This window comes from Homarus americanus, unplaced genomic scaffold (assembly GCF_018991925.1).
Source record: "Homarus americanus isolate GMGI-L3 unplaced genomic scaffold, GMGI_Hamer_2.0 scaffold50281, whole genome shotgun sequence".
Lineage (NCBI taxonomy): Eukaryota > Metazoa > Arthropoda > Malacostraca > Decapoda > Nephropidae > Homarus > Homarus americanus.
In genome coordinates, this window is record NW_024742338.1 from 4,376,803 (window position 1) to 4,389,347 (window position 12,545).

The window sequence follows — 12,545 nt, forward strand, 5'->3', positions numbered from 1 at the left end:
CAATATTAACCCCTCCCTTAACTCCTTCCTCCTCCCTCCCTCCTTCCCCTCCCTCCTCCTTCCCCTCAGTTGTTATAATTATTAGGTTCAGTAACAGCTAAGTTTACTAGTTATAAAGATGACGGGTGTTTCAACAAGGTATTTACCCTCACCAGATATTAAGAGGCAGACTAACACTATGTAAACAAACACAGGGGAAGTAACGGGTGTTTATCTCTCACTTCTCACATCTACCAAGTCCTCCTCCTCCTCCTCCTCCATGACCAAGTATATTTACGATTATATTAAGAGAAGTAGATAAAAACACAAAATAGTTATTGACTAAAATCGTAATACAAGTCCAGATTTATACAGCATATACATACACAATACAGATTATACGATATACAAGATGGTGGTAAAATTTCACATGGATCAAGGCCCCATCCCTGTGTTTACGAGGTTTGTTGGTGGCCATTGGTCAGTGTTGAGTGTCATCAGCCCGGCTTGTTGTTTGCTTCGTTCACCTTCTGTACGACCAGTGTAATGGTGATTTTGTCCAAGTGTCTGTCTGTCTGTCTGGCTTTTACAACTGGCTGAAGTGTAAGTATTGTTTTCGATGTTTTCAGGCGATTATAAAAGCCATTTACAATATTTGTGTTTACGAGAATCCATTTAGGAAAAGTATACCTCCTGGGTTATAAGTGTGTTAACCCTCATCATTGTGTTCACTTATATTTAATTAATTTTTGTGCAATCCTTCAAAATGTATCGTTATTATTTTACCGTCTTTATAATTGAACACTGGCCGAAAGATTTTGATATTTTCCCCGAAAACAAACGCATCAGGTGTATTCAGGAATATCAACATCACTAAACAAAACACTTAACTAATATTTTCAAAGTGTGATACCGAATACTTCTAAAACTAAATCTACTTACGTTACTTACTAGTTTACTCTACATATGGAGCTTCACTTAACCGCGGAAAATTAACGTAAGTCAGTCGAGCAGAGAATCCGAGAGTTGAGGCAAAAAAGACGATGTGAGACGCCAAAGCTGCCTTTAAGAGTGCCGCGTCTAGTGGGGGGCAGACACTGAGCAGACGAAGAAGTCAACACAAAATGGTAACTAGTTCTCTGAATGTTTCTTAGCTGAGTAAAGTTATCTGGGGTTACTATAGTGAAGTGCCAGCCTCGGGAAGGTGGGTGGGGTGTGTGTGGGGGTGATGGGTGATGGAGGACGAAGGGTGATGGGCGTGGGTGGGATGGGGGGTGATGGGTGGGTGGGGGGGGTGAAGACGGGGGAGGGGTGGGGAGGAGAAGGTGATGGTATGGAGGGAGGGCGTGGGGGAGGCACATCCAGCACAAGGACAGGAGCAACACACACACAGACACGCCTCCACCTTGGCCCACCACCACCACCCCACCACCACTTCTGCCCTACCTGTTGACAGTTTTAGAGTTCATTTGTCAGGAAATTAGTCTGTCTGTCTGTCAATATATTAAGACTTTGGTTGACAGACAGACAGACAGACAGGGTGAAAAGTGGAGAGAGAGAGAGAGAGAGAGAGAGAGAGAGAGAGAGAGAGAGGTAAAAAGTAAGAGAGATAGAGAGATATAAATGCAGAGTAAACGAAATAGAGAGGGAGAGATAGAGAGAGAGAAGCAAACAGAGAGGGAGATATATAAAGAGAAATGAATGTAGGTAAAGTAAGAGAGATAGAAAAAGAGTGTGTGTGTGTGTAGAAGAAGAAGAACAAGAAGGGGAGAAGAAACGTGAACATTAAATAATCACATAACAATAATAATGGGGTAAAAAAATATATAAAGTGATTTATTTATTTATTTGTTATTGTTTATGTTTATGTTTTTCATCAATTTTCTTCTTAATGTTTGGCAAAGATAAATCAGTCGTTCTTAGGTTAGGTTAGGTTATGTTAGGTCAGGTCAGGTTAGGTCAGGACAGGTCAGGTCAGGTTAGGTCAGGTCAGGTTAACATAAGAACATAAGAACATAAAAATGGAGGAAACTGCAGCGGGCCTATTGGTCCATACTGGGCAGTCCCGTTTACACCCAACCCCTATTGCTCATATAAGCATCCAACCTATGTTTGAAGCTATCCAGCATATTCGAGTTAATGATGATATTTGGTAACTTGTTCCATTCATCCACTACTCTGTTTCCAAACCAATGTTTACCTATTTCACGCCTAAATCTAAATTTGTCCAATTTAAAACCATTGTTACGAGTTCGCTCCTGGTTGGATAGTTTGAGTACCTTTGTAATGTCCCCTTTGTTTAGCCCTGACTTCCACTTATACACCTCTATCAGGTCGCCCCTCGCTCTACGTCTCTCGAGGGAGTGCAAATTAAGATGCTTTAACCTGTCTCTATACTCAAGGTTCCTAATGCCCGGGATTAGTCTTGTCATTCTCCTCTGAATTCTTTCCAATGATTCTATATCCATCCTGTAATACGGTCAAGTTAGTTCAGCCGCCATGACACATCTTTGTTTACAAGTGACTGACCTTTCGTAGGGTCGATATACTGTCCGATAACTATATTATTAATTTATCTTATAACATTTTATATCTCCCAATTAAAGGTAATAATAATAACAATAATAACAATAATAACAATAATAATAACAATAATAATAATAATAATAATAATAATAATAATAATAATAATAGTAATAATAATAACAATAATAATAATAATAATAACAATAATAATAATAATAATAATAATAATAATAACAACAATAATAATAATAATAACAATAATAATGATAATAATAATAATAATAATAATAACAATAATAACAATAATAATAATAATAATAATAATAATAATAATAATAATAATAATAATAACAATAATAATAATAACAATAATAATAATAACAATAATAATAATAATAATAATAATAATAATAATAACAATAATAGCCCACCGTTTACAACCATTACTCCCAATGACAGTCACTTGTCAGGGAAATTAATCACAGGAGTAATATATAGACCCCCCAATCTTGATAGCGTCAATGAGCGACTTATCTGGGATGAAATGCGCAGGGCTTCCATACACAACAAAGTCTGTATAGTAGGCGACTTTAACCTTGGCCAAATAGATTGGACTGACCTTACGGGTAACTCAGAATCACAGGATTTTCTCGAGACGATCCAGGACTGTTTCCTAAGTCAACATATAACCGAACCCACATGGGGTAATAATATACTGGACTTAGTTCTGTCGAACAGAGAAAACCTAATTAGCAATGTCGAGGTAGGGAACGAACTTGCAAACAGCGATCACAAAGAAATTCGATTCCAGTTAGATTTTCAGGGCAGACGTAAGGAAAATTCCACTAAAGAACCAGATTTCAGAAGGGCAAACTTTGACAGTTTAAAGAGGCAGCTGAGAGAGGTATGCCGCTTACGAAAACCGGACAGATGACACCTAATTCCGATAACGAGATTCAGATTGCCGAGTCTCCACGACACCCCTAAATAGTGAGTTACTTAATGCACAGCAGCAGAAGATAACCATACAAAAAACTCAGATCAGACAACAATCTCTTAAAGGGATAAATAATTATTTAAAGAACATCATTGGCCAAAGGAAGGCTATAGGTAGAAGGATAAATCGTATGAAATTCACCTTTAAATACAGGTGTTTTGAAGGAGTAGGGTTGAAACGAGATAAGTTAGGGAAAGCAAGAGGAATAATGGTGCAAGGAAAGTAAGGGAGTAAGGAAGACAAACCCCAAAGGATTCGTACCAAATGTACGAGAAAAGATTGGACCACGGGTCAGATTCTCAAGGAGCTCACTGATAACGACGGAGAAATGAGCAGCTAATTTGAATAAATATTTTTCTACCAGTTTTCACCACTAAAAATTTAAACATGATACCCGAGGTACCCTCTATTCAGAGATAGGAAGAAAGAATTGTTGCGAGATAGTAGTGATTAGTAACGATGTTAGGTAAGCAAATAGATACAAAACTAAAGCCCAATAAGTCACCCGGTCCCGATGAGACATTTGCCAAGAGTATTGTATGAACAAGGAAGAATAGATGTCTCTTACAAAGTTGTTTAAATATGTCATTAAAAACAGGTGTAGTACCAGAATCCTGGAGGATAGCGAATGTAATACCGATTTTCAAGAAGGGGGATAGATCACTATCCTCTAACTACCGCCCAATCAGTCTAGCATCAATAGTAGGGAAATTACTGGAAGCAATCATTTCAAACTCTATTCGAAATCACCTGGAGAAGCACCGATTGATCAATGATCCCAGCATGGCTTCACAAGCGGACGTTCTTGCCTAACTAATCTATTAACATTCTTTTCATCCGTTTTCGAATCGGTGGACGAGGGGCACAATTATGATGTGGTATATCTCGACTTTAGCAAAGCCTTCGACAGAGTCCCCCACGAAAGACTAATTAGAAAGGTAGAAGCTCATGGCATCGCTGCGGAAGTATCCTTAATGCATTAGGGCGGGTTACAGGACAGAAACAGTAGTGAGCATTAACGGCACTAAGTCCCATGGGAGTGCAACGTCACAAGTGGAGTTCTCAAGGTTTGCATTTTAATTCATTATTATTTATTATATACATAAACGACATAGATATCGGCATGACAGCAACATAAGTAAATTTGCTGATGACACTAAAATAGGACGTGTTATCAAATCTGGACGAGGACTCGGCAAAACTACAGGAAGATCTAAACAAATTTTCGAATGGTCTGAAAAATGGCAGATGAAATTCAACGTCACAAATGTAAAGTACTCAGTATAGGAGATGTAAACAGGGAAACCAGATACCAGATGAACAACGATGCCATAGAGAAATCCGACTGCGAGAGAGATTTAGGAGTAATGATAAGTAGGAACCTTAAGCCAAGTAAACAATGTGTTTTTGCTCGTAACAAGGCTAATAAAGTACTTGGGTTCATACAAAGGAGTGTTAGTTACAAGACTAGCGAGGTCATCCTAAAACTGTATCTTGCTCTTGTGAGACCACACCTGGATTACGCAGTTCAGTTCTGGTCACCGTATTACAGAATGGATATAAAATCCTTGGAAAGAATTCAGAGGAGAATGACAAGACTAATCCCGGGCATTAGGAACCTTGAGTATAGAGACAGGTTAAAGCATCTTAATTTGCACTCACTTGAGAGACGTAGAGCGAGGGGCGATCTGATAGAGGTGTATAAGTGGAAGGCAGGGCTAAACAAAGGGGACATTACAAAGGTACTCAAACTATTCAACCAGGAGCGAACTCGTAACAATGGTTTTAAATTAGACAAATTTAGATTTAGGGGTGAAATAGGTAAACGCTGGTTTGGAAACAGAGTAGTGGATGAATGGAACAAGTTACCAAATATCATCATTAACTCGAATACTCTGAATTGCTTCAAACATAGGTTGGATGCTCATATGAGCAATAGGGGTTGGGTGTAAACGGGACTGCCCAGTATGGGCCAATAGGCCCGCTGCAGTTTCCTCCATTCTTATGTTCTTATGTTCTTAACACACTTTCCGACCCTCAGTCTGTCAGGAAAGTAGACACAGTACAGTACCTCCGACAGTGATACTTTCCTCCTTCCCTTCCACCTAAACTCTCTCTCTCTCTCTCTCTCTCTCACAACGGGATCACCAGACCACAGTCGCTAATGTGTACCACTCTGAAAGGTTCGTGTCTGCTGGCGATCTCCAACACCTCCAGGCCCTCCGTCACCTCGCCGAAGGGAACTCTGAAGGTGTCCTCGGGGTTGTCACGGAGGCAGATGGCGAAGAGTGAGCCAAATTTTTTCCCTTCTTCACCGCCGACCCCACACACCTGTCCTGCTGCCTTGGGTTTGGCCCACCTGTGTGAGGAGTGTGGTGATGAGTGAGTGTTGCTGAGGTCTGTCCGTGTCTGTCTGTCTGTCTGTCTGTGTCTGTCTGTCTGTGTCTGTCTGTCTTACTCATTTACACACACACACACATTACTTTTTAATCTCACTCATACTTATACATTGACTCACACTTATACATTGACTCACACTTATACATTGACTCACACTTATACATTGACTCACACTTATACATTGACTCACACGTATACATTGACTCACACTTATACATTGACTCACACGTATACATTGACTCACACATATACATTGACTCACACGTATACATTGACTCACACTTATACATTGACTCACACTTATACATTGACTCACACGTATACATTGACTCACACGAATACATTGACTCACACTTATACATTGACTCACACGTATACATTGACTCACACTTATACATTGACTCACACGTATACATTGACTCACACTTATATATTGACTCATAAATTGACTCATATATTGACTCACACGTATACATTGACTCATAAATTGACTTATACATTGACTCACACTTACGTATACATTGACTCACGTACACATTGACTCACGTACACATTGACTCACACTTATACATTGACTCACGTACACATTGACTCACACTTATAGATTGACTCATACATTGACTCACACTTATATATTGACTCATAAATTGACTCATATATTGACTCACACGTATACATTGACTCATAAATTGACTTATACATTGACTCACACTTACGTATACATTGACTCACGTACACATTGACTCACGTACACATTGACTCACACTTATAGATTGACTCATACTTACTGTCCACCCCACTCAAGGTTGTCCATAAGGGCCTCTCCCCCTAATCCTCCTCTTCCTTGATAGTCACCACCCCTCAAGTACTCTCCTGGCTGACCTTTCTCACTGATGCCGTCGAACCTGTCAGAGGGAAACACTTATGATCCACTTACAAGCATTTTATACACTTATTGATTAGGTTTTCATGTTGGGGGGTTGTATTTACTTATAATTTACTTACAAATACTTTTATCTGCTTATTACATGTAGATTTTCGTGGGAGGAGACTACTTATATTTTTACTTATATCAACTTAACGAAGGTAAAGTGTTTCGTGAAAAGTGGAGTAGGAAGTGAGAGAGAGAGAGAGAGAGAGAGAGAGAGAGAGAGAGAGAGAGAGAGAGGTGTTTAAGGAAAGAAGAAGAATGAGAGAGAGAGAGACTGAGAGAGAGAGAGAGAGTGGGGTATATGAGAGAAAAGGAAAGAGAGAGTAAGGTATTTGATAGTAGAGGTGAGAAGCATACCTCACCTGGTACCACGGTAAGAATGTCCCAGGTTACCGAGACAGAGTGCTATAAACTGCTGGGAGCGCCTCATAGTACCAACCAGCGTGATGTACACCCGACCTAGCCGACGCTCCCCAGCCTTGAGGTCCAGAAACACGAGCGGTGACTCCTTCTTCACACAAGACATCAACACGGTCAGCTGTGGGTGTTAGGAGAGGTGAGGGGTTTGTTATGGGTGGGACGAAGAGGTCAGAGGTCAGGTTTGAGATGGATAAGGCCAGGTCAGTGGTCAAGTGGTCATCTTAAAAGTCCTGGAAAGGAAGTTGATTGAATCACCACAGTCTTGGAGTCAGATTTTGGAATTGGTGAAAGATATTTGTGATATCTTGCTAAACCTAAGACAATGTTGATAGATATATTCATTGATCATTAAGATAGATATTTCATAAACTGGACACAGAGAGAGCGAGGAGGGGGGGGGCAGTACTGGCTGTAGAGGGGGCACCACACCGACACTCTACCTTGATCGCGACGCTGTAGGCGGTGGAGGTTGGCCGCAGACTGTATATATGGATACCCTTCCTCTCCACCTTCACCTGGGCCAGACCCCCCGACTCGCTGAGGGCCAACACGGCGGGTCTCGAACTCACGATCGCTTCTATCGGCATGGTGTAGCCGCCCTCCTCCGAGTGTTCCAGCGCCCCGACTTTCTGTTTCACTGTCTTGGCCGACTCGAAGACGGAGGTGATGGAGGGGAGGCTGTCTGCCACCTGAGCCGAGCGATAGATCCTGGCCGTCTCCTGGAGGAGGTGAGCTGCCTCCTGTAAGTCCGACACGTCTCGTAGCGTGCGTTTGACGGACTCTCCAAGACGCACGACCACATCCCCACAGCTCTCACGGGCCAGACGCTGCGCTCGCTCCTTCACCTGTAAGTAAATCCTGACTCACTTACAGGAGTTACAGAGCCTTAGAGAGACTTAAAGGAGTTACTGTAGTACAGGAACTTACAGCTCTGCCTCTGACTGATACATTAAGACCACAGTGAAAATATTTAACATAAAAACCACATGTACCACCGAGCATAATTTCATTCATCTATCTGATCTGTCTTGGATAACTTGTCTCCTGTATTACCTGACAGAAACGTAATCTCTCTCAGGTAACGTTGGTAGCCTGGTGCTGAAGTCTCCCAGCAGTGCACTAAGTACCTAAGACAACCTCAAGTAACCTTAACACAACCATCACTCTGTTTACATCCTCTCCCACCCAAGTTTACGGTCTGCCAGAGTTAATAACCAGCCAGTCCCGCTCTCATTATTTCATCCACTTACACAACACCTTAACACCTTCACTGCTACTACTACTACTACTCTCTCTCTCTCTCTCTCTCTCTCTCTCTCTCTCTCTCTCTCTCTCTCTCTCTCTCTCTCTCTCTCTCTCTCTCTCACCTGCTCTACCACCTCCTCGATGCGACAGATAGTGTGTGATGGTCGTGGGTGTCGATCATAGAGACACTCCCCACAGGCGGCCACCTCGCAGCTGCTACACCAGAAGGCCAGCCTTACCTTGTGGTCCACACACAGGCTCCCCGGGTCCTCTATCTGCATTACGTATTTAGTTAAGTCTTAGCCGAAAATTTAATCCGAGGAGTCAAACTTTTTCCTCAGTGAGAACCAAAAATTTTTAACTTAACCTAACCTAACCTAATTTAACCAAACCCAACCTAACCTAATCTAACTTAAAATCAATAAGGGCCGACGGACACTCAAATTAAATCAAATTATATCTCACAATACTATTTTCTAGCTCTCCTTCAAGTTGTTTGAGTTATCCTAACTATTTCCCTAAATATTGTCCGTTTTCTATGATAGTCATGCTGGCGGTATTTAATGGTAAACAAAACTATAAATCATTAAGTGTTTAATATCGAGATAATTCAACAATTACAACTGCACTGGTTACCACAGAGTCGTAGGCAGTAAATACTTAAAAATTATTAGTCGTTTAATTTTTCATTCTAATATTGCAATTTGATGTGTTATTGTGTACATAGTTAATGCATGTGTGTGTGTAATAATAATAATAATAATAATAAACGGTTTATTAATAGAGTTGCAGCCGGTGACTGAAAATATACAGACTTACATTTGATTTAGACATAATGATATAATATGCATTGAATACATTTACAGGGCTGTACAGTACATAAATCAGGAGTTGTTTATTATTTTAACAATAGATGGGATGGTGCTGCTCTTATATCTATCGGTGTGTGTGTGTGTGTGTGTGTGTGTGTGTGTGTGTGTGTGTGTGTTTTACCTTAGAGATTGTAGGGAAGACCTTGGTTGAGGACGAAAGACACTGTATGTTAAAGTTGATTGGCAGGTTGTCGGGTTCCACCTCACTGTACTTGTACCTGCAACACGACACAACCACCCCAGCTTAATGAGGAACTCTACCTGGTCTTAATTACAACCATTCCTGCACCCCAACCACGCCCCTTAATCTACTGACCCAAAATACGCAGGAACATGCTCGAGGCGGGAGTTAAAAAGCTAAAATTGTCAGGTAAAACAAACAACTCCGGGATGTGAGTTGTCCCCCCCACCCAAAAAAAAACATCTCGAAGCTAAAACTGAGGGGTGGGAGGAATAGGGGGACGGGGTGGCGAGTGTGGGGAGGGGGTGGCGAGTGTGGGGAAGGGGTGGCGAGTGTGGGGAGGGGGTAGTTTAGGGTGTTTAATCATATTGTGAAATCTTTTTGGTGGGGACTTAATTTCAGGTGATTCTTTGTTACTTTACCTGCAGGATGGACAAGAGATATCCCCTCGAGCTGCCAGATCCTTGATACACAGCCTGCAGAAGGTGTGGCCACATTTCGGTAGCAGAAGGGGCCTTCGGAAGCCAGCATCGAAGTCTGACAAACACACTCCGCAAGTGAGAGCCGACTCAGCTGCTGGTAACTGAGATGTGGGTAAAGACGTCGCCATGGCAGGACCTCGACACTGTCACTAGAGAGAAGAAATATGAAAGATGAAAGAAGAAATGAAAACAGAAGAGATAGAACAGGAAAGAATGAGAACAAATGAAGGAAAGATGAAGAAAAGAATTGTGGAGGAACAGAATAAGCACAAGATGAGAGCATAAAGTCAAAAATAGAAGGAAATTGGAATAAAAAAGGTAGTAAAAAGAGGCATGAGAAGATAGATAACAAAAACACGAAAATGTAAAATAAAAAAGTAACAAAGAAGAAAACGAACAAGGAGGAGAGGAAAAGGACGAGAATACACACACACACACACACACCGTCACAGAGGGCGGCAAGACTCGTGCTTCTCAGTCATCAGTCACGTACGTACCTGTCACGACCAGGATCCTACAAACTGATTACAGGTGTGAATGACTCAGTTAAATACAGTTTTGTTGTTGATTTTCTTTTTTTTTCTTTTTACTTGTGTTTGTATTCAAGATCTAGGTTAAGGGCAAGAGTTGAAATACGCACAGCGCCGAGTTGTGGTGCGGCTATGTAAACAAAGCTCCGCGACATAAAGTAGTTACCTGAAACCTACGGTAGACTCATACTGACAAAGGAGTAACGCAAACAAGATCCTCCTCCTGACAGATACCTTCTACAGTAGTGAGGTAAGAGTTATAACTTAAAGAGAACAACATGACCACAAGGCGTCATGGTGGGAGTAAACCTTATACCTTAATATACTGCTGCCGTCGTCAGTAGGATCCCCCACACCGCAGAATAATCCCTCGCCCTTCGTCAGTAGAAAAAAAAGCACCAGTCAGTAACCAACTATGTATGTGTGTCTGTCGTGGTTCACAGCGTGTATATGACTAGACCAACTCACCTCCCCTCCCGATACTTTTGTCAAGCACTGATAACGCTTGCCTTCGTCCTCAGACCAAAGAGTCGAAAGTCCTTACTCTGAGTCATGTATCACTAAGCCATCCTGATCAGTATCTGTCCGCCGTGTACACAGTGTAATCTCTTTATCTGTAAGGCCACAGGTCTAGTGTCTAGTATCCTGGTGCAGATTATTGGTATCATTTTGTGTGTGTGTGTGTGTGTGTGTTTTGCCATATTTTGCATGTTTATTTCCATTTTCCTTTAGCGTCTATTAGTAATATTAGTAGTAGTAGTATAATTATAAGTATTCAATAACTATCTTTCTATGAATCATTAAGCGGTTGTTATCGCCAGGTTATGTGTTAACTGTGTGTTGTGCCGCCAGGGGAGGTAACTGGGGGAGAGGAGAGCAAAGGAGGGAGAGAGAGAGAAAGGGAGGGTGACAGAGGGAGGAAGAAGAGAGTGAAAGGGTTGAGAGAGGGGGGAGAGGGTGGGAGAGTGAGCGAGGAGAAAGGGGTAGTGGTGGGAGTGAGGGAGACGGAGTGGGTGAGAGGGAAAAGAGGGAGGGTAGAAGAGATCATCGTCCTCAGCGGAATATATCAATTACAACTTCAATAAACAATACAACTTAACTTAAGTCATGTTACGTCAAGTCTCGGGTTAAACTGAGGAGCCACACACAACTGAATATTCAACAATGTAAATTGATTCAAATGAGTGTCTTTAAATATATATATATATGCTGATAACCACAAGGAAAGAAGAAAACACGAAGTTCCCAAGCGCTTTCGTGTAATTCACATCTTCAGGGGTGAGTACAGACTAAAGAGAAATACAAACCAAGGTGTATACACCTTGGTTTGTATTTCTCTTTAGTCTGTACTCAGCCCTGAAGATGTGAATTACACGAAAGCGCTTGGGAACTTCGTGTTTTCTTCTTTCCTTGTGGTTATCAGCATATACCTAGATCACGCGCACCTACAGTGATTTCTTGCATATATATGAATATTTCGTCTTAAAGTTTTTTTACTTGATGGTTTCACAAAATTTAGATTTAAGTGAGAAAAGAACGTATAGTTTATTGTCTCAAAATAGATAAAAACAAATGAATGTCAAAGATTAAACATTACTTCACACAACAGCAACACAGAATCAAACGAGCGTCTCTAAGGACATAAACACTCATTGGATGTAGATTAGGTTAGGTTAGATGTTTACTTCTCTAGAGCAATACTTTAATAAGTAAGAGGACGTACTTATATCCCCGCCAAAAAGTATCTTACTGGGGGAGTCGACCAACGCCGCGTCTCCTGTTGTCTCGGTAGGGGTCTGTCTCAAAGATGGAGAGATAAATTGAGAGAAAGAGACTGAGAGAGATACAGAGCCAGATAAGGGGAGGGAGAGAGAACAAGAGAGAGAGAGAAGGGGGAGGGGACCACCCAGCTGTCCGGCTCGTGGTTAACGTAAAGGTACCGCGAGACTGAAGGGAGGGAAGGGATGGTCACTAGCAAGTTT

At 41.4% G+C, this 12,545-nt stretch overlaps 1 protein-coding gene across 1 annotated transcript; it reads right to left on the bottom strand.

Moving 5' to 3' along the window:
* Positions 1–5,451: 5,451 nt before the first annotated feature.
* Positions 5,452–11,028, bottom strand: LOC121876870 (tripartite motif-containing protein 75-like). The gene is made up of 8 exons (XM_042382373.1): positions 10,880–11,028; positions 9,974–10,182; positions 9,492–9,588; positions 8,621–8,773; positions 7,694–8,098; positions 7,196–7,371; positions 6,691–6,807; positions 5,452–5,861 (listed from the first exon to the last, which is right to left on the bottom strand). The coding sequence occupies exons 2-8, from the start codon at positions 10,159–10,161 to the stop codon at positions 5,636–5,638; spliced, it is 1,362 nt and encodes a 453-aa protein (XP_042238307.1). The 5' UTR covers positions 10,162–10,182; positions 10,880–11,028; the 3' UTR covers positions 5,452–5,635.
* Positions 11,029–12,545: the final 1,517 nt, after the last annotated feature.